This window comes from Falco peregrinus, chromosome 7 (assembly GCF_023634155.1).
Source record: "Falco peregrinus isolate bFalPer1 chromosome 7, bFalPer1.pri, whole genome shotgun sequence".
Lineage (NCBI taxonomy): Eukaryota > Metazoa > Chordata > Aves > Falconiformes > Falconidae > Falco > Falco peregrinus.
The window spans coordinates 17,105,266-17,129,572 of record NC_073727.1 but is presented as its reverse complement, the minus strand read 5'-3'; the positions used below and the strand labels follow the sequence as shown (position 1 = coordinate 17,129,572).

At 60.2% G+C, this 24,307-nt stretch overlaps 1 protein-coding gene across 1 annotated transcript; it reads right to left on the bottom strand.

Annotated features, from left to right (window-relative positions):
- Window positions 1–587: 587 nt before the first annotated feature.
- On the bottom strand, window positions 588–11,561 carry KIF3C (kinesin family member 3C). The gene is made up of 8 exons (XM_005232041.3): window positions 9,991–11,561; window positions 5,759–5,860; window positions 5,533–5,655; window positions 5,310–5,428; window positions 3,118–3,234; window positions 2,727–2,835; window positions 1,840–2,015; window positions 588–920 (listed from the first exon to the last, which is right to left on the bottom strand). The coding sequence occupies exons 1-8, from the start codon at window positions 11,524–11,526 to the stop codon at window positions 827–829; spliced, it is 2,376 nt and encodes a 791-aa protein (XP_005232098.2). The 5' UTR covers window positions 11,527–11,561; the 3' UTR covers window positions 588–826.
- Window positions 11,562–24,307: the final 12,746 nt, after the last annotated feature.

The window sequence follows — 24,307 nt, the reverse complement described above, 5'->3', positions numbered from 1 at the left end:
AGGACAGGGCCAGCCGTCTCCAAAGCATGGCACAGGTGAACGAAGTCCCGGCACTGCCAGGACTGACTTGGTTTGGTTAATCTGCAAGCCCTCTCTGTGGATGGAGCTGGCATTCCTGGCATGACAGCCATGCCCAGAAGTCAATGAGATGTCATTGCTGCCACCAGTGTTGACGCAGGCTGGAGTCCCTCTGGGCCTCTGACAAGCCCAGCACAAGGTGCTGACACCATGAAGTCTCCAAATCCTTGTAGAAATTGACAAATTCCCTGGGATCCAGCAAAGCAAATGCAGCATCAGAGTCCGTGGCCACTTCACCTTCTGCCAAAGCCACCGGAGAGGGGCACATGCCCTCTCCTGCCTGCTCTGCGGAGCATGACAGCGAGCAGTACAGCGGTGATGCCCACCCCACCAGTGTCCCCGTGCTCCAGCCCTGCGTGGGGGCTGCGACCACGGCGTGGGTGGGGCTGGGGGCTGAGCGTACCCGAGGAGCGGTTGGCGTGGTGCCCACTGCCAGCCTTGGATGTCCTTCAGTCCAAACGCATCTCCTGACTTTGTGCATCAACCACTCCATAAATAAATACGTTAAATAAATAAAGTGACAGATCCAGATCGAGGAGGAGGGGGCGGAAGGAAGGAGAGGGAAGCTCCCCTCGCCCCAGGGGATGTTCGTGAGCGTCTCATACAAACACACGCGCACACAGAGTAGCTGAAGACAAAGATGAACTGGGACCGGTGGAGATGCTGCCGGCTGGGGCCCCTTCCCCAGCCGTTGGCAGGGCACAGTCCTCACTGTGAGGCGGTGTGGGGGACGAGGGGGTACAGGACATCACTCCTGAGCTGGCATCGTGGTGGTGCGTGGGGAGCTGGAGGTGAGGGAGACATGCGTGGCTGAGGATGGCAGTGACCGCGGCGTCTGGCACCTGGATGGGGAGACAACCCAAGAAAACCTGGTTTCTTTCTCCCTCCCCTTCCCCTTCCTCCCACACTCCCTGAAATCCAGCCATTTTCTCAGTCATTTGCTATGCAGGCAGCACCAAAGGACACCCAGTGGTGGGCAAGACGATACCTTGTGTCTTACCATCTGGGACATAGGTGCTTCACAGCATCACAGAATGGGTTGAGTGGGAAGGGACCTTAAAGACCATCTAGTCCCACCCCCTCGCCACAGGCAGGGCCCCCTCCCCCCAGCCCAGGCTGCCCCCAGCCCCGTCCAGCCTGGCCTTGAGCCCTGCCAGGGATGGGGCACCCACAGCTGCTCTGGGCAGCCTGGGCTAGCGCCTCGCCGCCCTCACAGGGAAGAATTTCTTCCTCATCTCTCATCTCCATCTCCCCTCTCGCATGTAAAGCCATTCCCCCGTGTGCCATCGCCACCTGCCCTTGCCCAAAGCCCCTCCCCAGCTTTCTTGCCGGCCCCTTTAGGCACTGGCAGGTGCTCTAAGGTCTCCCCGCAGCCTTCTCCTCCCCAGGCTGAGCCACCCCAGCTCTCCCAGCCTGTTGCCACAGCAGAGCTGCTCCAGCCCCTGAGCATCTCCCTGGCCTCCTCTGGCCCCGCTCCAACAGGTCCACGTCTTCCCTGTGCTGAGATGTATATGATGATATATGACATCATCACCCTGCTTTTAACATGCATCCAACAACTGTTACCAAAGCAATGTCAGCTGTATTTTAAAATCTCATCAACACCCAAATGATTCATCACCAGTTTCAACCCCAAAACAACCGCTGGGCTTACAGCTCTGCTATGACCCCTCTGCCTGCCCCATGCCCACACGCTGCCCTGCACAGAGCATCTCAGCCATTCCACAGCCCCTGCATGTCCCCCTGCTCGCTGGCACTCACCAAGAGCGGGACTTCCTCACCCGGGAGGCTGCTGGCCGCTCCAGGAGGCTGTCCAGGTGCATCAGCCTCTCCAGGTGGAGAGCCCGGGGGTCCTGCTCTGCTGGGTCCCTGCTCCGCTCAAACTCAAAGATGGCTGGAGGAGAGAGGTCCAGCTCCAAGAACATGATGTTCTCAGCCTGCAGCAGCACAGGGCAGAAGGAAAACCAATACGAGGAGTCACCACGTGACAAAACACGGTGCCAGCTTTGGTATTTCCATGCTGCTGAGAAAAGCTGACCAGCATGCTGGGGAGCTGGACCCTCCTCTGGCTGCTGCAGCCATGAAGCAAGCTCCAAACTGGGATGCAGGCTTATGGCTCTGCTCAGGCTCTTCTGGTCTTTCCCACGGCTGAGTCCAGCAGGCGAGGCTGAATGGCCCCGTCCTTTCACATGGCAGGTGCTGCCAAAGCCAGGGAGCCAGCAGCTCAAGGACTGGCTGAGAGCACGGCCACAGTCCTGCCAGGTGGGAGAATAAAGCTGGGAGCTTGAATTGACATATCCCAAATCATTGTGAGCTTGTTTACTCTGTCTTCTCTCACACTGTTCATTCATCCTTCCTTCCATCCACCCAGTCACCCACACATCCATCCATCCATCCACTTACCCGTGCATCCATCCATCCATCCATCCATGCATGCATCCATCCACCCACCCACACATCCATCCACCCATGCACTTCTCATGCATGCATCCATGCATCCACCCACCCACACATCCATCCATCCATCCATCCATCCATCCATGCATCCATGCATCCATCCACTTACCCATCCATCCCTCCCTCCCTCCCTCCCATTTATCCAATGACTTACTGTCCCTCCCTGGCACGCACAGCGCCCTCTCACTTACCCGGTACCGAGGATGAGATCCCATGGCCATGGCCACGCGGGCATACTGGCTGATGGGTCTCTTGTACCCCACCGCAGAGGTAGGCCGCCTCTTCATTTGGTTGCTGTTTCTAAAAAAATAAATTAAGAGAGGAACGTGGATGGGAGAACATAAACACCTACTAAAAATGCATCCGAACAGTGATAAGCAGAGCTCTTCTACAGTGAGTGAGGGATGGCCCTTCCTGGTGGGGCTTGGCTTGGAGAGGATTCCCACCCATAGGCACCCGCAAGCACCCCTGGGTCTCTGCTGTCCCCTCCAGCCCTGGGGATGTCCCTGCTCTGCTGCCAGAGGCTTCGTGCCCATGGTCATCAGTGCTGGGGCAGAGCGTGGGTCAGCGCTGGGGACGTACCCTCCGGTGGGCACCAGCGGCTGGAACTTCCACTGGTCCTCCTCACCATCGAAGTACAGGCGGTTCATGATCTTGTTCTTCTCTTCTGGTGGGATGAAGTTCTCGATGATCAAGTACCTGAGCAAGGGACCGGTGGAGAGGGAGACAGAGCGGGAGCAAGGGGGTGGGAAGGAGCAGGAGAGGAAGGAGTTAATGTGACAAGTGACAAAAAACAGGGCAGAAAGGGAGAGGAAAGGGATGGCAGGAAGAGAAGCAGACAGCGCAGGGAAATGGGAAAACATCCAGAAGATGGAAACATGATGGAAATGGAGAGGTTGAAGCAATGGATCCAGCCGGCAGAGAGGTGACATAGGCAGGAGAGGGAGGGCAGAGGAAGACAGTTGTCAGAGAGGAGCGGAGACACGTGGGCAGCTCGGCAAGGAACCCTTTCCTCCAGGCAGGAACCCCCCTCTTGTCTCAGGACCATCTGCCCGACCAGAAAATAGACACGTTCAACAATGCAAAACGGACCCCAACGGGAATCTTTTCTTTCTACATTTTTCTGGGGCAAATTTGAGTCGATGAGTCACTTCACTGAGTTGCCAGCTTTTAAAAAGTTTGAATTGTGTTCAAAGTGAAAGGTAGCAAAATTTGAGATGAAATTTTGTTTCTAGTAAAAGTATAGATACTTTGCCTTAAAAATGCTGAAATACTTAGATAAGTCTGGGTCAGTTTTTTAAAGATACCTGTCCTGGTTTCAGCTGGGATAGACTTATTTTTCTTCTTAGTAGCTGGTGCAGCGCTGTGGTTTGCATTTGGTGTAAGAACAATGTTGATAGCACACTGATGGTTTTCGTTGTTGCTGGGTGATGTTTCTACTAAATCAAGGACTGTTTGGTTCCTTGGGCCCTGCCAGTGAGAGGGCTGGAGGGGCAGGGGAAACTGGGAGGGGACACAGCCAGGACAGGTGACCCAAGCTAGCCAAAGAGGTATTCCATACCATATGACATCATGCTGGGTATATAAACTGGGGGAAGAAGGAAGGGGGGGACGTTTGGCATTACGGCGCTTGTCTTCCCAAGTAACCATTAACGCGTGATGGAGCCCTGCTTCCCTGGGGATGGCCGAGCACCTGCCTGCCCGTGGGAAGTGGGGAATGAATTCCCTGCTTTGCTTTGCTTGTGTGCGCAGCTTTTGCTTTACCTATTAAATTGTTATCATCTCCACTCTTGAGTTTTACATTCCCTTCCGATCCTCCTCCCCATCCCATTGGGAAAGGGGCAGTGAGCGAGTGGCTGCGTGGTGCTGGGTTGCTGCCTGGGGTTAAACCACAATATAGAGTAAGATCATTGCTTGAAGTGAAAACAACCGCCCCAGCGGCGGTGGAGCAGCAGCTGCATCTCCTTCTGGGAGGTTCCTGGACTGAAAACTGCCCGGCTTTGCCAGGTGCCACCTCGTGCTGGGAGCTCCCATGGGGCTGGGGCTCACCCAGAGTCCCCCCCAAAGCTGCTCCCCTGCCGAGGACCAAGGACCGTGCTGGGGCTGGAGCAGGTCTCCAGGTGCCCTTGGGGCACACTTACCTCCAGCCACCACCCACCCTTAACTCAGGCACAGCCCACACTGCTGCTGTGATGTTTTTTCTGCTTTGTTTTTTGGTTTTTCACCTTTCTCAGCAACATTTTAATACTTTTGCAGGCAACTCACCCAGCTCAAGAGGTTTAAATATACTTTACACCTTCTGCCACTACTGACAGGGTAGGAAGTGCTCGGCTGTCAGCATCTGTATCGCTCCCTCCAGTTATGCACCCCAGCTCTGCTCTGTGCACCCCAACACTGCCCTGCACACCCCAACTCTGCTCTGCACACCCCAACACTGCTCTGAGCACCCCAACACTGCCCTGCACACCCCAACACTGCTCTGCACACCCCAACACTGCTCTGAGCACCCCAACACTGCTCTGAGCACCCCAACACCGCTCCGAGCACCCTAACTCTGCTCTCAACACCCCAGCTCTGCCCTGCACACCCCAGCTCTGCCCTGTGCAACCCAACACTGCCCTGCACACCCCAGTCTGCTCTGCACACCCCAGCTCTGCCCTGTGCACCCCAACACTGCCCTGCACACCCCAGCTCTGCTGCAAGCACCCCAATTCTGCCCTGCACACCCCACATAGACGTGCCTGGGCACGGGGGAGGGACACACGACCACCTACTTGAGCTTCAGCTCCCGTGTCTGCTCGTTCTGAGCCTCCTCCAGGTCCTGGCGCACACGAATGTACTCATCGTGTTGGTCCTGGATCTCCGCCTTCACGGCCTGCAGCTTGGCGTACAGCTGAGGGAGAGGAGCAGCCCCTCAGCCTCAGGGCTCAGGGGCTGCAGCCAGCCCCAGGGGTCCGGTGGCCGGAGGGACAGCCGTCCCACCTGTCACGCTCTCACCTTCTTCAGCTTCTTGGTTTTGATTTCCACCTCCTGCTGCAGGGAGGTGTAAGTCTCCCGCAGCTCCATGGTCTCCTCATCCCGCAGCAGCATCTCCTGCTGCATCTCCCGCTCCCGGCGTTTCTGCAGCACAGGGACAGGAAACACTCAGAGCCTGGAGGGGAAACCTGCCCCCCGGAACACCCTCGGCACCCACCTAAGCCAGGTCAGGGCCCTGCGCTGTTACCTGCTCGGCTATCTCCTGCCGCTTCAGCTCCAGCATCTTCTGCTGCTCGTTGGTGTGGTCCACGATGGTCCTGCCTCCGATGAGCAGCTTACTCTCCATCGCCTGGTGGGGGACAAAGCAAGGTGGGGGGTGACAGCATGGCTCTCCCACGCCCCACCCTCCTGGACTTTGCCCCAGGCCATCCTTGCCTGGTGGTCACCCCTGTCCCTGGTCGCTGTCCTGGGCACCCTGTCCTCACCTCCACTTTTGGGGAGGTGGGAGCTTTCAGTGCCACACACGCTTTGGTCCCCAGCCAGCAGGGAGGGGGCTGCAGACAGACACTGATGAGCTTGGGGCCAGTTCGGCACCACCAGGTGCAGCTGCAGGGGCTGGAGCAGGGCGGTGTGAGTGATGCGCCCCCTCCGTGGGGTCGTGGCATGAGGCCACTGGCGCTGAGCCCAGGCTGTGCCAGGTCCTGCTTCCTTCCGCACAGCTGCGAGCCCACGGGACGCCGCGGATGTGCAGCAGCTGCCGGCAGCGGGGTCCTGGCCCCAGCTGCCCACCCCCAGCCAAGCTGTGCAGCACTGTGCCAAGCCGTGCCAAGCCATGTTGAGCTGGGTGGGGGGCTCTGCCCCGAGCCCCTGTGACCTGCCAGGGGAGACACTGCAGGAGCCCCCCCCCGCCCCGCCCCCCGCACCAGCAGCATTTCCCATAGCTCAGCTGGGCTCTGGGACAGTCACACCGTGGGGCTGGGGGAGATGAGCCACATGTGGGACACATGCATGTCCCCCTGTGGGGTGTGTGCACACGTCTGCGTGAAGGATGTGCACCGACGTGCAGCATGTGCATCCGCACGCACACGCAGCCTGTGCACGCACACACATGTAGGACAGGTCCAGATGTCCCCACACATGTCTTTAAAAATAAAAAATAAACAAATAAAAAAAAATTTTAGATTTAAAACAAATTTTAAAAAGCACTGCCTGCCACCAGGCCCAGGACATCGCCACCAACCGGACTGTCACCACACCAGCACACAGTCACCCTCACCCATGGGTGCATGCCCTCAGGGTCCCTCTGCCCCTGCCCCAAATCCAGGACCCCAACCACAAAGCTCCCTCCCTGCTCCTTGCCCAGACCCCTGGGACCCCCCAGCTGCTATAGCCAGAGCTCTGCGAGGCAGGAGGGCTGTCATGCCAAGCCAAGGGGGAGTGCCAGCACCTGGGGGGGCTCATGGCATTCACTGGTGCTGCTGGCACATGCCCCTGGGCAGGGCACTCCTCGGGGGTGCTGTGCCTCCCCAGCCATTCCCTGGCACCACCCTGGGCACGGGGTCTGGGGCTCGGGCAAACCAGTGACCCCCATTCACACCGATAGCTATCTGGGACGATACTCTACTTCCTCTGTTTTCCCCCTGTTTTTTCCCCTTCCTGGCCCTGCACAGGATGGCTGTGGGGGTGTGCAGCATGGGGGTTTAAGGACATGCAAGTGGCCTCCCCAGCACCCACAGGACAAGCCCCATGTCCACACCATTAGATGCCACCCTCCCTGTGAGACCCTTGCAGCTGCTCAGGGCTATGGGGCACAGCCCCCCAGCCCCAACACCAGGGATCCTCCTTCACCCCAGCCCCGCCACCTTTGGATGGGTGCTGCTGGCTGGGTGTTTTGCCACCAGCTTGCTGTGATGGGCTGAGACCCCCAGTGGCAGCCCCCCAGCGCCGACCCCAGCCCCATGCCACCCCCAGCTAGGGCTCCCCGGAGCAGCTGGGCTGGGGGCACTGGGGCACTAGGGGCCCCTCGCCCCTCACACTCCAAACCCAGTTCTTCGTCCTAACCGCACCCTGTGATGGTGGATGTCCCCTACGCCCTGCCGGGGTGCAGGGAGGGGACCAAGTGGGTGCTGGGATGATGCTCAGCCAGGGCACCATGCTACCGCCTCTCCCGGTGGGGTTCACCACTGGCTATGCCTTTGCCACGGGATTAAGGGGGTTCTTAGCGCCGCTGTTATCTCCTCGCCAAGGCTTTTATTCCCTCTAACAAAGACAACTCCCAATCTTCTTTAGTGCGTGGGACAGACTGAACGCTAAGCTTCTCATGGGGACTCATTTCCGGCACCCAAATAACTTCACTGGCACTTCCCTGCCCACTGAGCCCAGGCCCAGCACCCTGCAGAGCTGTCAGGCGAGGGGTCCGGAGGGGCTGCACCCAGCGCCCTGGCCAAGCCACAGCAGAGGCTCCCCCACAGCTCGTCCGCCTGGGTGCCACGGGGCACATCTGGGTGTCACGGGGCACATCTGCCGGGGTGGGCTGGCCCCCACCTCTCCAAGCTGCCCGTGTGTCCCTGCTGGGCGGTGGGGCTGGCCCCCGGCCGTGCCAGACGGCAAAGGCAGAGCCCATGTTCCACGAGTGTGATGGCACGACGGGTCACCCGCACACGCATGGGGCACCCCACATCCCCCCAGTTACTCCGGCTGCCTTCTCCACAGTCACTGCAGAGCCACTAAATGCTTCAGCAGGACACAGGGTGCTTTTCACTCCAGTGCCTCCTCGCCCAGCCTTGCTGCGCGGGAGAGCTGCCCACGGGACCGGGAAGCCACCCAGTGCCTGCCACAATGTCCCCCCAGGCAGTGCCTGGTGGCGTGAGTGTCACAGCCAGCTCTGCCCCTCCATCTCTGGCACAGGGTGGGGATTTTTGCCCCCTGGGGTGATACATCGCTGGTATGACTGTACTGTACCCCCCCAGCCGGAGGGTCCTGGCGTTTGGAGCAGCTCCAAAGGCCACCAAAGGGGATGCAGTGTCATCTCGCCTCCGGCCCTGCCTTGTTACTCAGCAGTTACAGGACACGCAGTGGCCCCAAGCCAGCCCTGCTGTGCTGCGCCGGACTAGAAGACCGAGACCGCGCTGGATGGTCGCCAGCGACAACCTGCACTCCACCGCAGCAGCGGCGGCGGGGACCGGCTGCATGGAGCCCACCTTTGCCTCGAGCATCCTGCTCTGCTGAGACACCCGTCACGGGACACCAGTCATGCAGTCGGTGACCAGCCTCCCTGCCATGGCTTTGCCCAAGCAGCACGTCCCAGTGTGAGCCTGCGGGTCTCTGTGCAGCCATCCTGGCATGGCCACGCATCCCTGGGGCTGCAGCAAACACAGCTCTGGCCAGGGAGGAGGGGACAAGAGCGTTCCCCTGCTCAGCCTCTGATTACCCAGGCAGGGAGAGCCACCACAGGTATGTCCCCCCTTGCCTGGAGGGCTCCACCACAGGCATGTCCCCCCTTGCCCATGCTGGGTCTCCAGCCCAGCCAGTGCATCCGGGCCATCATGGTGATGGAGGGGCTGTGCCGGAGCGTGACGCGGCAGGTCAGGGTGCTGGGGCTCCTTCCCCACCACTGGGACTATGGCCCCAGCCCCATTCTCATGTTGGCCCCGCAGCAGCCGCGGGCAGGTGGGAGGAGGTCAGGACCCCCCCAGCCTCACTGGGGTCAGGATCAGGGCTGGTGGGGGGCAGTGGCGCAGTCCTGGACCCCCAGCACGGTTGCCTGGGGCTGGGCTGGGGCTGCCACAACCCCTCTTGCACTCAGCCCTGCATCCCTGAGCCGGCTGCATGCAATGCCCGGGAGGTGCCAGCAACATGTCCCCAAGCACCCCACTCTGGCTTGGGGTGCTGGGGAGGATTTGCAGCGGGGAGGGGGGCCAGGGGTCCCCGCTGAGCTGCCAGGCCCTGCCTGCTGGCTCACGGCCCTGCCCATCCCCCGAGAGATCTTCGGGCTGGGCAGGAGCCGGGGGGGTTGGGCAGAACCGGGGGGGGGGGGGGCAGGTGGGGGGCAGACGGTGCCGTGTCCCCAGCCCCAGCCCTGGGCGTGTTCCCGGGGCCACCAGGGATGAATCTGCAGCATCACTCCCCCACCCCGCTGCAAGCTGCTTTGTTGTGCCGAGGGGGATGAGAGCTGAGCACAGCAAACTCGGGCCACCAGCGATCGATCCACTCCCTCGTGGCCTTTCCTACCCCACACCCTTAGCAGCTCCCACACAAGGTCGCCCTGCAGGTCCATGTCTGAGGGCAACCCCAGCTCAGCACTGCACAGTAGCATGGGACTGCCCTTGGACATCCTGCTTGGACACCTTCCTTGGGAGCCCACCTTGCCTGGGCACCCTGCCGAGGACCCACTCAAGCACCCCGTGAGGGGCTGGAGGTGAGCAAAGCAGGCCCTCCCTCAGCATCACTTGCTACAGCACGCGGCGACCCGTACCGTACCTTGTACTTGGTGGCCAGCAGCTCAGTGGCCTCCTGCTCTTTCCGCAGATCCTCTATCATCTTCTCCTTCTCCTGCAGCAGCTTCTGCTTCTCCTCGCTCACCAGGCTGTGGTCATCCTGGATAGCGGCTTTCTCCTCTTCCAGCCTTTCCTTCTGCTCTTTCAAGTAATTCTCCATGTTCTTCTCCAGGCCATCCTCATTGTCATCCTCCCCTTCGTTCTCCGTGGCGCTTTCTCCATCCACCACTTTCTTCCTCCGGCTGCTCCTTCTCCTCTTCTTCCCCAGCATACCACGTTTCTCCAGCTGGGCTTTCAGCCGGACAATCTCCTCCTGAAACTCCCGCAGCAGGGTGTCCTTGGGGTCCTCGTTTACTCTGGGCTTGTTCTTGATGTTCTTGGCCCTGTTGGCAAACCTGAGGGTTGAGAGGCTCTCGTCGTAGCTGTGCGAGGCCGGGCCCAAGGTGGCCACCATGATTGTCTTGGCATTGCCCCCAAGGGAGTCCTGCAGCAGGCGGGTCAGCTTGGAGTCCCGGTAGGGGATGTGTGTGCTCTTGCCGTCCACGAGGGCGGAGATGACGTTGCCCAGGGCAGAGAGGGAGAGGTTGATCTTGGACGCTTCCTTGGGGCGCTCCCCGTGGGCCCCCATTTTGCTCTGGCGCTCGCTGCCGGCCAGGTCCACCAGGTTGAGCTTGCCCACGTGGATGTGCTCCTCGCCGTCTGGCCCCGTCTCGCTGCACTCGATGGTGATGAGGAAGATGGCGTGCGAGCGGGAGCTGTGCTCGTTCATGTTGGTGCTGCCCACAGACCGCGTCTGGCTCCCCAGGTTCATCACATGCTCGATCTCCTTGACGTTCTTGGTCACAAAGGAGGAGAGGTCCTTGATGTAGACCCCCGTCTCAGGGTTCTCCTTCAGCTCCAGCTTCTTGCTCTGGTCCTTGGCGAGGAGGTCCCGGATCTCCTCCTGGTAGATCTCCAGGTATGAGGCCCTCACCAGATACTGCTGGTTCTGCGAGCGGGAGATGTGGGTGAAGATGTGCTCGAAGGAGATGGGGATGATGCCCCGCTTCTCCGGCTCCGCCCAGGCCCCCTGCATGGTGTAGGTCTTGCCGGTCCCGGTCTGCCCATAGGCGAAGATGGTGCCGTTGAAGCCCTGCAGCACGCAGTCGATCAGCGGCCGCACCGTCTCGTCGTAGAGGTCCGCCTGCTTGGAGCTGGCGTCGTAGACGGCATCGAAGGTGAAGGTCTTGGGCAGCTCGCCGGGCGCGGCGCGGGGGTTTCGGATGCTCACCTGCCCCAGCTTCACGTCCAGCTCCAGGACGCGCTCGTAGCCCGCCGCCTCCTCCTTCCTGCTCATGGGCCGGCAGCGGGCCACCACCTTCAGCGCCTCGCAGCCGCTGCGGGACTTACCGGCCATGGCGGCGGCGGCGGCGGCGGCGGGCGGCGGCGGGGTCGGGTGGGGGCTCAGCCGCGCCGCCCCCCGCAGCATCGCCCGGGCCGGGGCCGGGGCCGGGGCCGGGCGGAGGGCGCGGGGGCTCATGGCAGCGCGGCGGCTGCGCCCCGCCCGTGTGTGCGGGGCCGGGCGGCGCGCGCGGGGCGGGCGGGGCGGCGGCGCGGCTGATTGGCTGCCGCCCCGCAGCCGGGCGCGGGGGGGGGGCGGGGGCGCGGGCAGCGGCGGGGGCGCGGCCGGCCCCGCCCCCCGCCCCCCGGGCACGCCGGGAGCTGTAGTCCGGCCTTTGTGCGGCGCCGGGCGCGGGGCCGGGGGGGCGGGGGGCGGGGCTGGGGTGCAGGGCTGGGATGAGGGATGCAGAATGCGGGGTGCGGGGCTGGGATGCAGGATGGGGAGTGCAGGGCTGGGATGCAGGATGCAGGATGCGGGGTGCAGGGCTGGGGATGCAGAGCTGGGATGCAGGATGGGGAGTGCAGGGCTGGGATGCAGGATGCAGGATGCGGGGTGCAGGGCTGGGGATGCAGAGCTGGGATGCAGGATGGGGAGTGCAGGGCTGGGATGCAGGATGCGGGGTGCAGGGCTGGGATGCAGGATGGGGAGTGCAGGGCTGGGATGCAGGATGCAGGATGCGGGGTGCAGGGCTGGGATGCAGGATGGGGAGTGCAGGGCTGGGATGCAGGATGCAGGATGCGGGGTGCAGGGCTGGGATGCAGGATGGGGAGTGCAGGGCTGGGATGCAGGATGCAGGATGTGGGATGCAGGGCTGGGATGCAGGGCTGGCTTGTGGGATGCAGGATGCAGGGCTGGGATGCAGGATGCGGGGCTGGGATGTGGGATGCAGGATGCAGGGTGCAGGTCTGAGTTGTGGGATGCAGGATGTGGAGCGCAGGGCTGGGGTGCAGGATGCAGGATGTGGGAAGCAGGGCTGGGATGTGGGATGCAGGGTGCAGGGCTGGGATGTGAGGTGCAGGGTGTGGGGTGCAGGGCTGGGATGCAGGATGTGGGATGCAGGATGCAGGGCTGGGGTGCAGGATGTGGGGTGCAGGATGCAGGGCTGGGATGTGAGATGCAGGATGTGGAAAGCAGGGCTGGGATGCAGGGCTGGCACATGGGATGTGGGATGCAGGGCTGGGATATGGGATGCAGGGTGCAGGGCTGGGATGTGGGATGCAGGGTGCAGGGTGCAGGGCTAGGATGCAAGGCTGAGATGCAGGACACAGGGTGCAGGGCTAGGATGCAGGATGTGGGGTGCAGGGCTGGGATGTGGGATGCAGGGTGCAGGGCTAGGATGCAGGATGTGGGGTGCAGGGCTGGGATGTGGGATGCAGGGTGCAGGGCTAGGATGCAGGATGTGGGGTGCAGGGCTGGGATGTGGGATGCAGGGTGCAGGGCTAGGATGCAGGATATGGGGTGCAGGGCTGGTATGCAGGGTTCAGGGCTGGAATGTGGGATGCAAGATGTGTGATGCAGGGATGGGATGTGGGGTGCAGGGTGCAGGGATGGGATGATGTATGCAGAGTGTGGGATGTGGGATAAAGGATGCAGGATTGGGATGTAGGGCTGGGATGCAGGATTGGGTTGTGGACGAAGGGTACAGGATTGGGAAGCAGAATATAGAATGCAGGGCTGGGATGTGGAATGCAAGGCTGGGATGTGGGATGAAGAGGCAGCATGGGGATGCAGGGCTGGGATGTGGGATGCAGGATGCAGAATGCACGATTGGGATGTGGGATGAAGGATGCAGGACTAGGATTCAGGATTGGGATGCAGAATGCAGGGTGCAGGATGTGAGATACAGGATGCAGGGCTGGGATGTGGGATATGGGTTCAGGATCAGAATGCAGAGTACATGATGTGGGATGCAGGACGTGGGTTACAGGATCCAGGATTTGTGTGCAGGATGCAGAGTAATTTTGTGGGATGCAGGACTGGGATGTGGGGTGCAGGGTACAGGATATGGGATGCAGGATGCAAGATAAGCATGCGTGATGGAGGTTGCAGGTTATGTGATGTGGGATAAGGGATGAAGGACTGGGAATGAGAGTGCAGGATGGAGGATGGGAGAGGCCAGGGGGAGGCGCACAGGTCCATCAGTCCGGCAGGAACAAAGTCCTTTCCTCACGCCTGACAGCTGGAACAGGGATATCTCCCCTGACCCCATCTCCTGCGGGGCCAGGGCAGCGTCACCCTCCCCAGCCATCCCTGTGGTATTTTGGGGTTGCGGGGCTGCCCTAGGCTGTGTGCACCCCTCACCACAGCAAATGACATCCTGCAGGTCCTGTCCCCGGCCCTGCCCCTCTACCAGCCCTGGCACAGCTGGCATGTCCCAGCATGGGCTCACTTGTGGCCCAGTAGGAATAATCCCCAGTGCCTTACGGGAGAGGCAGCGCGGGGCTTCGGTGGGAGATTAAACATTCTTGTGGTTAATCGAGTCTCAGCAGCTGCCTGTTCCCCGGAACCAGAGATTATCCCATAATTAATTAATTAGGGTATTTGCTGCCATACACAGGACTGCCTGGTGCAATCCAAGGCCTCCGTCTCCAGGAGGAGCTTCCAGGGAGGTGGGAGGGGAGATGCTGACAGGGTCCCCTCCCCAAAGGCACAAACCCAGCAGGGAGGGGACAAAGGAGGGAAAGATGGAGGCGGGGTGGAAGTGGGATGCAGCAGGGGTGGAGGGGAGATGGAAGTGGGATGGGGGGACAATGGAGGGGTGTGTGCAGGGCAGGTGGAGAAGGTGTTGGGGAGGGCGGAAGGGGATGGAGGAGGGATGGAGAGGGGATGGAGGGGGATGGAAGCTTCAACGGAGGGCATGATGGAGGGGGGTGGAAGGGGGGTTGCAACAGCCAGAGATGGAGGAAGGGATGGAGGGTGTGTGGAAGGGGGATGGGAGGGACGATGCAGGGGGGATGGAGACCGTGGTGGAGGTAGGGTGGAGATGACAGGAGGGTGGAGGGGAATGGAGAGGGCAAAAGATGGGCATGGAGGGGGGGATAGAGGGGGACGGAAGAGGGATGGAAAAGGGAGGAAGAGGTTGATGGGGAGATGGAGGAGTGGTGGAGGGGGAGTGGAGGGATGGAAGGGCAGTGGAGGGGATGACAGGACTATGGAATGAGGAGGAAGAAGAGATGCAGGAGGTAGAGGATAGAAGGAGGGGACAGTGGGGGCTATAGAGGGGGTGACTGTTGGGGCCTGGGCTGCCCCGATCCCAGTGCTGGCAGACAAGGACAGGGCACCACAGGACAAGGGTTTACCCTGCACAAGCTGGACATCACTGTACCCCACATCTGTGTCCGGGGGTTCCCACCAGGCTGTGATGCCACTTCTCCGCAGGGGCTCTTGGGACAGCTGTGCCCCTGGCTCTGCACTCCCCCTTGTCTTGGCCTCCAGCAATGCCTGGCACTGCCCGTGGCACTGCCACAGCCTCTGGGGACGATGCAGGACAGGACAGGGGTCTGCACCAGGGCCACCTCCCCTCTCCTGCCCTGTCCTGGGGAAGGGTCTATCCATGGGGCTGTGCAGTTGTCCCCCGCTGCAGGCACAGACATGGGGAGGGGGGGGATGTGTCCAGCCCCTCCATGGGACAGCACAGGCCTGATCCCATCCCTGCTGCAGCTCCCACATCCTGGCTCCATCCCAAATCCCTGTGCCACGGGGCAGGGACCGTGGTGCTGCCCGGCTCTGCCTGTGGCACTGGCCCAGTGTCCCCAGGGCAGATGGATTCAAGGGCACCATAGCCCTGCGCTCCCAGCAGCCCCTGGCCTGGTGCCCCTGCCCCAAATCCCCCCCCAGGACCAGGCTGTGGTGACAGGCAGGGGTGGGGTGACACATAGGAAGGTGGGGGGATATTTAAGCCAGGCATGAGATAAGGGCAAAGTGACACAGGGATAGGGTGACATGTCAGGAGAGGTGACATGTAGGGACCCGGTGACATAGGGATGAGGTGACATGTAGAGGCAAAATGGCGTGTAGGGACATGGTGCCATGTAGGGCAGGGAGCCATGCAGAGACGGTCCCTTGCCCGCAGGTGTCAGCCCGGGACTGGAGCATGCTGTGGTGGCCAGTGGCCACTGGCCTGGCCTCTGGGCTGACCTTCAAGGCAGCGCAGGGCTGTCCCCACGGTGGTGGGACCGGACTGGGACAGCGGACCCCCATTGTGACCCTCCTGGGCCAGCCCTGGAGTGTATGGGCAGAGACACTATGGGGCACAGGGCCACGCACCTCTCCCCACCCTCTCCCCACATGCTTCTCTCCCCTCCCCTCCCCTCCCCTCCCCTCCCCTCCCCTCCCCTCCCCTCCCCTCCCCTCCCCCTCCCCTCCCCTCCCCTCCCCTCCCTTCCCTCTCCCTCTCCCTCTCCCTCTCCCTCTCCCTCTCATCACAGCAGCCCTCAAAGCAGCTGAGGCAGAGCCCTGACCCCCTGCTGCCCCCCACCCTTTGCTCCACGGGGGGGATACATTGCGCACAGGGGCCACACTCTGGGCCCCAGGGGACCCCCATCACCAGCTTTACCCCACCTATGTAAGAAGAGGTGGGGATGTTGGGGGACCCTGGGGCAGCCCTGGGCGGGGGCGGGGGGGGCTGGTGGCATGCCCAGTGACATGCCGGTGGGTTTTGGGGGTGCGGGATGGCATGTGGGCGGCTGAGCACCCGTGGGGATGCATTGCCGGGCTCTGAGTCACGGGCTGGGGTGCAGGGCAAGCCTGGGGTGGAGGAAGCCACGTGGTGACTCACGGCCACGCTGGCCCCACCACCATGTCCCCGTGTGGGGCGAGGGGGGCACTGCCCCACTCCCACCCAGGCCTCAGGGTTCAAGGGTCTGTGTCCCGCCAGGGATGCCACCCCCTCTCTGGTTTGCTGTGGGTACCACAATGGCATCAGTGCCACAGCCAAGGTGGGGCTGAGCATCCCAGGGGTGACACTGGGCTGGCCGGCACAGGGGATGTGGTCCGGGTGCCATGCGGGATGCCATTCACAGCCTGATTGTGGGCCTGGGTCAGCCCCAAAATGCTGCCGTGACTGCAGTGGGGCTGGGGGTCCCAGTTTCCATCACTTTGGCTTTTCCACTCCTCCCCATCCCATGTCCCCATGTCTCACAGCCACCCTGGGACACTGCAGCCATCCCTTGGGGGTCATGGCTGCTGTCAGGACAACGCAGACACCCCTGAGAAGCTGTATCCAGCCCTTGGAAATCTGGCTGGCTTTGGGTACCGCAGCCACCCCTGGGGACACTGCAGCCACTCCTGAGACACCAGTGCCAGACCTGGGGCACCATGGTCACCCCTCAGCCACCAAGGCTGTTTCTGGGACAGCACAGTCACCTCTGAGACACTGTGGTCACCCCAGGGACACTGCAGACACCTCTGGGACGCTGTGGCTGACCCTGCAACACTGTGGTCATCTCTGGGACGCCACAGCCATCTTTGGGACACCTTGGCACCCATTGGACACCACCCCACCCCTGGCCACCCCTCCTCCTGTCCTGTCCTGGCTGCTTGTGGGCCCTGGTCCACAGGGTGCTGAGCGGAGGCACATTGGGTGCAGTTTCCCCTTGGGTTTCTTCCCACCCCACTGCTTCCCAGGCCCCCCCGCACCTTGCCCATGCCCGCTCCCCAGTGCTGCTGTGGGGCTCCCCAGTGGCAGGGCCCCCAGCACGGGTGGCTGTTGCCCTCGCCCTGGCTGTGTAGGGGACTCTGTGCTGGCAGTTGTCATGGGATGGAGTGGGGTGGAGTGGGAAGGAGCTATGACCCCCTGAGCCCCCCGAGCTCCTGTGGAAACACAGCCAAACTCCACTCAGAGAGATGCTTCGTGCTGGAAAAAATGCTGGAAAATGCCAAACAAGCCAATTCCCAGCTCTTGTGGGTGGCTGGAAGGAGCCAGGGAGGCTGTGGCCCCATGTACCCCCCAGCTGCTGGGACACCCAGCACCCTTGTCCTGGGGCAGCCCCCTGGGGCTGGGGGGTCCAGGGCTGCCCAGACTTGGCAAAGCCACAGGCCAGAGTCGTTAAGGAATTAATGAGGAGTGGGAGGGAAGCCCTGTCAAGCCAGGCAGGTTTCTGACAGCCTAATCATGCCAGTGTCACTTGTAGCGAGGCCAGAGGCTGTGCTGATGAGGGTGGTGGTGATGAAGAGCCCTCCAGCTTGACATCCATGGCACGGCGACAGTGGGGCAGCAAGGATGGACATGCCGGCTGCTGGCAGCAGGGTGGCGGGAGATCGTCTGATGCCCTTCCCATGGTCTGCCCCGGTCTCTCTGGTTTTCCTGGCTGCCTGGCCCAGGCAGCAGCATCAGCTGGAGCCAGACAGATGTGGGAGGGAACAATGCCCAGTGCCAGTGCTGGTGGTGATGCTCTGCCACCCATGGGATCATGCGGTCCCCACCCCATGTCCTTCAGTATCGCGGTCCCCTGGGTTAGTTGGGACACCCTGAGCTCTCTGCCGGAGCTATGCACAAGGGGTAAGGGTGCCAGGGACATGCTGGGATCTACTGCACATGCCCCAGCACAGTAGCCTCCCTTAGCCACCGACAGCCCCCCCCTTCCCCATGGGCACACGGTGCTCAGCCCCCAGCTGCACCCAGGGCAGGGCTCGCCAGTGCCACCAGCTCCCTCCTCCCCAAACCCTCATCCCAGGTGCTTTGAAAGCTGCTCAACTCAGGGCAGAAGGGATCTGAGGGCACTTGGCCTTCACCTGCCCCCCAGCTCCTCACCTTCCCCGCGGTCCCTCATCCCCAGGTCCCGGTGCCATTCAGCACGGCTCACTGCCACTGCTCAGCCCTGTCATGCCTTTGCTTTAAAGCAAGGTTGCAGTGGGAGTATTCCCAGGCTGCCAAAACCCTCCTATCCCGGCTGCTGCCAGAAAAATGCTGCTGCGCACATGGAAGTGCACAGGTTGGGAGTAGGGACATGGGCTGGGAGCAGGGACATGGGCTGGGAGCAGGGACAATGGTCTCCATGCTGGCAGCATTGTGTTGACATTCCTTAGATTTTTTTTCTTCAGGTTTAACTAACTGGTGATGGTGTTGGCTGGACCAGCCCTGGAGAAAAGCCTGTCCTCCCTGACGGGGAAAGGATATGTCCCTGTGTGATGCTGTCCCCAGCCTGGGCTGCAGCTGAGAGGCTGGATCCTCTCGCTTGCCCCCCACTGATGACCTTTCTCACTCTGAACCTTCTTCTCTTGACTTTAACAAGGGGAAAGGGACCCTGGGGGTCCAGCGGGCATTTGGCTGCTTTCACCCAAAACCAGCTCACTAGCATCCCCAGAGATCCACTGGATTCATTTCCCCCTTTCCCTCCTCCATGGCAGTTTTGCAGTTCAGCTCGGTCACATCCCCATCTGCTTGTGGCGCTCCCCATCCACCACACGCTCCCGGCTTCCCTCATGCTGTCACCCGTTTCAACACGCTGAGCTGCTGATGAGGGAGCTTGTGAAGCAGCAGAGTCTATCTGGATGCTTCTCTCTTCCCCAGCACCGCCAGGGAGTGTGGGAGGGTGCCCGAGGAGCCACCCATCCCAAATCCCAGGCCAAGCTGCCTCCCAGCATCCCTGGCTGAGCCCCATCCCACAGCCAAGCAGCTGGAGCTGGGGGGAGATCAGCTGTTTGCCCAAAAGCCGCCTGTTAAACCAGTTGATGTTTGCCCGATCTCTTCTCCTCAGGACCTGGAGCTGCTCCAGTTGCCCATCATGGCCTCTCTGAGAGCAAATGCCACCCTGCCCCGTGGTGCCCCTGCCACTACCCCTGGCATGTCACCCCTCTCAGCACAGGGCACCTTTCTGTTCCTCTATGACTCAAGAGATGTGTCCTGCCACGCCGCTTCTGTAAAAGATATCTGGGAATGAGCCTCTGGCTTCTGCTAAATCCTCCCAACCCACGCTGCAAACGCCTCCTTCCCTGCCCAGACAACCCCTACCCAGCAAGTTGGGTTGCCTGGACAGGGCTTGGCAGAAGAAATGGCTCCTGGTCATCCACTGTGGACCCTGCGGGCAGGACCAGGCTGCCTCCACCTCCCGGCTGTGGCACCTATGGGAAGAGGCAGCACAAGCAGAGCTCAGCACAGGGTGGGCTGTGGGAGCCTGGGGAGCATAAGCTCTGCTGAGGGGGGCTGTGGGTAGCAGCTGTGAGCATCCCTGGTGCGGGCCAGCTGCAGCCTCGGGCTTCAGCCACCCCTTGGGCTGAGGTCTGGGGTGTTCTGGCTTTTTCAGACCATGAGCTGAGCATTTGTGCATGGCACAGGAGGGAAGCAAAAGAGGAGCTCTCACAGCTGCCCGGGAAGGCAGCAAGGGAATCGCCCTGGTGCAAGATTCACCCTGTACTGAAAGCAGGGGAGCTGGAGGGGCAAGCACAGCTCACACTAAGCCTGGATTTAGGGTGGATCAGTTTGCCAGCAGCTGACTCCTCTATAATTAGATGGCAGTGGCGGTATGGGAGCCAGCTCGGGGCGCAGATCTCCAACATCTTCCTTCCCATCCACAGTCATGTTGTTAAAGGAAACTGTCCATTTTCCAAATGACCCCCAGATGCTTAAGACAGCTGGGTAAGTGATGAGCTGCATCTCCTGATGAACAGGAGATGAGGGATAAAAGCTACTACAAAGTGCTGCCTCTCATGCAGGCCCCTGGGGCTGCCCTCGAGGAGAAGACCTTCTGATGCAGAGGATGAATCCTGTTGGGATGTAGGGCTGGATGGCTTAGTGGAATCTTGTGTCACTTCGCCAATCACTGGCCACACTAACGAGGGGCTGGAAAGAGCTTCGGGTGCTGCAGGCTGGGAGCCTAGATGTGTCCAGTGCCCCTTGTCTGCGGCCCCCGAGCCATGTCCTGGCTCTGCCCCGACTCCTGTGTGACATGGGGAAACTGCAGCCGCTTGTTGAGGTCCCGCAGCCCCAGGCTGCGCCCCATCGTCTCTCTTCCCATCTCTGCTGTTGTCCCATGGGAGCTGAGAGAGGGGGGAAAAGGGATGGCTGGCAACCACGTGGGAGGCTCCAGGCTTTTATCTTAGATCCGGGTTTTCAACAGATGTGGTGTGAGCAATGTCTGTAAGGCAACTAGATCAGCATCATTGCTCAGAGATTAAAGGATTTAATAATCTGCTGGCAAGATGTAATTGAAAGAGGCAGAGCTCTGGTTGTACAGCGCTCAACAAATGCAGTGGGGCGTTCCCACGCTCCCCCTGAGATCCCTCCAAACCCTCCCCTAAGCAGAATAAATCCCCAGTGTGTGTGTGGGGCAGGTCCCTTTCTACACGGAACCAGGGACTAATGCTTCATCTGCCTTTGTAGGTAATGACTTATTTATCGTTAGCATGCTCCTAGGGAGCTCTTCATTCAGTGACCTCAAGCTGCTCCACAAAGAATAAGGAACTGGGGGCGGCACTGCCTCTGCAACAGGTACGCAGCAAGTCCCTGGGCACCGGGGGAGAGCGGTGCTGCTGCTTGCTGGAGGTCAAAGCATCATTCAGCAGCAGCAGCAAGCCGGCAGTCACTGCTTCTCAGTCCCTCGTTCCAATCACTGCTCTGCTCCCTGGTGAAAAACCGTAGAAAACAAGGCAGTGACTGGCTCTGCAAAGCACTGACGACAACAATGCAGAGCTTCTTCCCCCACTCGCTGGCAGCGTGGGATCATGTCCCAGCATAACCAAGTGATGTTACAACCGGAGGGCAGAAACTTTTGGCAGCAGACAGAGGGGGCTGAACCGGGGCAGGGGGCAGAGGCATGGGAAGACAGAGGTCTTTAAGCATTAAACCTGGGTAAGGAGCGGCTGCGAGCACATGGCCGAAGTCTGCCCCGTTGCATTGCGCAGAGGCAGACCAGGCAGCGGCGAGGGCAGAAAGCTCATCAGACACGTCCGAGCGCGCTGTCTGCTGCTGGGCAGAGCCCTGCTGAGCTGCCGGTGCTGGCACTGCCTTGCCAGAAGCCGAGCCGAGGTGACTGTGCAGAAGTAAGAGATGCGCTCGGCACACTGAGCTGCTGCCAAAGGCACTGGGCTCTACATGACCTTTGCATCCTCGGTGCTGCCTGGAAGTGCTGACAAAGTCCTTCTGCTCCTGACAGGGTGATGCCAACTGGAAGAGAAAACAGGGGCGACGGTCCCCGTTTCAGGGACGTGGAGCCACCTTTCTTGTTCCTCTTTTTCTCTAGTTGTCCACTGCAGCCTGAGAGACATATGGGGTAAGAGGCAGGGATGTGTGATCCAAGGTGGTGAAAGCCCAACCCTGCCAGCAGCAGTGGTGAGAGCTGCCCCAAACACTGGCCCGTTCTGCCACTGGCAAAATGTCCTCATCCAAAGCTGCTTGATCTGTCTGTGCAGATCGGCTGGAGGCAGGAGGGTGGCTGGGAAGCCTGGTGAGACCCAACACCATGTATGAAGATATCTGCAAAAGAGAAAAGCAGTGTGGAGGACCCACCTTGCATCACTTTTACTTCCCCTCCTCAGGAATTCATCTTTCTGACAAAGCTTATTTCTTACATTGGGTTCTCCAGGGGTGTCTCAAAAAATTCACCCAGTTACTGGGTTTAGCTTGACATTTATTCATTTTGAGTTCCCCTGCCTCAGTGACAACAGCAGCAAAATCAAAAAGGCAGTTGGGCACTGCATGTGCCTACAGCCAGAGGGGTGGCTGGAGCTCAGAGCTCCCAGCCTGGTGCCCAGGGTACTTGCAGCACAGACCACGCTGTGGTCACCACTGCTAAGAGGATGATGTCATATGGAAGCAGGTGGAGCAACTTCAACCCATTTTGTGTTCTTCCTCAGACAATGTCCTGTGCATCTGGGACTGCTATTGCCAGCTCTGTCAGGGCTCTTGTCATAGTCGTAGAATCACAGAATGTTTTGGGTTGGAAGGTACCTTAAAAACCATCTGGTCCCACCACCCTGCCATGGACAGGGACCCCCTCCCCCCAACCCAGGCTGCCCCCAGCCCCGTCCAGCCTGGCCTTGAGCACTGCCAGGGATGGGGCACCCACAGCTGCTCTGGGCAGCCTGGGCCAGCGCCTCGCCGCCCTCAGCAAAAAACATTTCTTCTTTGTATCTAGTCTGAATCTCCCCTCTTTTAGTTTAAAACCATCACCCCTCGTCCTATCGCTACAGGCTCTGCTAAAAAGTCTGTCTCCATCTCTCATAAGCCCTCTTTAAGTGCTGGCAGGTGCTCTAAGGTCTCCCCGCAGCCTTCTCCTCCCCAGGCTGAGCCACCCCAGCTCTCCCAGCCTGTCCCCACAGCAGAGCTGCTCCAGCCCCTGAGCATCTCCCTGGCCTCCTCTGGCCCCGCTCCAGCAGGTCCATTATGGACCAGGGTCCAACAGGCCCCCTTATGTTGGGAGCCCCAGAGCTGGACACAGTGCTGCAGGTGGGGTCTCAACAGAGTGGAGCAGAAGGGGGAGAATCACCTCCTTTAACCCCCTGGTCACACTTCTTTTGATGCAGCCCAGCCATGTCCTTACACAAGTTTTGGGTTCCAGCTGTTCCTGAAGTGGTGGGAGCTGGAGGTTACCAAGGGCTGGGAGGGTCTGTGCTGGAGGGCTGCATGCGAGCTTATTGCTCAAGGTGAAGGACCCAAAATGGTGGGACCAGAACCTCCTCAGATGGCCTGACCTGTGCCTGTGGCCAAGCAGCGGAGCAGAGCAGCGGAGCAGAGCAGCGGAGCCCCTGTCCCTGCCTTGGCTGGGGGAGGAGTTAGAGAAAACAAAGATTCCTGTTTGCTGCGGCTGCTGATGCCTCCTGGATGACAAAGATCTCTTCCATCCCTGCACACACCAAGGGCTGGGCCCTGCTTTGTGAGAGGATTTGAGTAACCAACAAGCCTAGCATGTCACCACCCTCCCCAAGCAAACCTCCTCAAACTTAAATATTGTTGCACAACTTGCTTGTGATTCACTTTTCCCCTCCCTGTGTCAAGATCTGGAGGGCATGCATCTGTGGCGCGGTGTTGCAACCCTGGCTGCTCAGCTGTTCCTGGCAAGCGGGCTCTGACAGACTGGAAGAGGCTGCCAGGTGCTGCTGGCTCTCCCCTTACACCCCATTCCTCCTAATTTGGTAATTACCCCCTGTCACATCAGATCAGTGCCCTATTGAGATCAGGACAGAAGACTCCTCTGGTGGGGAGAGCTGAGAACTGTTCCACCTCTCAGTGGACATTCCCAAACCTACCAGCCCTGCAGCGATGGTCTCCTGACCAGGATTTACCATCAAACCAAGAGCAAGGGTGTCTTTGTCCTCAGTGGGGTGTGTCCCACAGGATCAGTTCCCTTAGGGGGGTAACATTTAACATCAGGGCCAGTCTTAGAAACCAGACAGAAAATACTTCGCCTTGTTTGCAGGTGGGATATGTGAGACTTCTACTGCTTCCTGTCTAGGATCCTATAAGATAAACTCCTTTGAAGTCCACTAACAAACTCTCCAAGACAAAAGGTTGTTTCAAGCATTGGTGTAAACATCTAGCAATGTGCTTGTCCTGATAAACCTTTGGAGAGTGACTGGAAGCTGCCTGCCTGTGGGTCCCCGGTATCTGTGGCAGTGTCTTCACCACGGAGCTCTCCATGAATACTGGTGTTTTTCCCCTTATCTGCTCAGTCATAGACAGGAAGCGTTTCATACGGTGCCCTTAAACTGATCTAGCAAAGTGCTAAAAATAAACCTTCTTTGTGAAACCGCAAACTCCTGCCCTATCTGCTGTGTCAGCTCCTGGAGCAAACCCGCTGCAGAGTTCAAGGTTTCTTGAGACAGAGCCTTGTACCCCACCAACCGAGGGGAAACGTGCCTGCAAACAGGAGCCGCCAAGGCTGAGAAATCAAAATACAAAGGAAATAAACATGAGTGTCAGTCTCCAGAGACGTCCTAAGCTGTACTTTGGGAGAGGCTGGGTGGGAGGGACACGACTGGTATT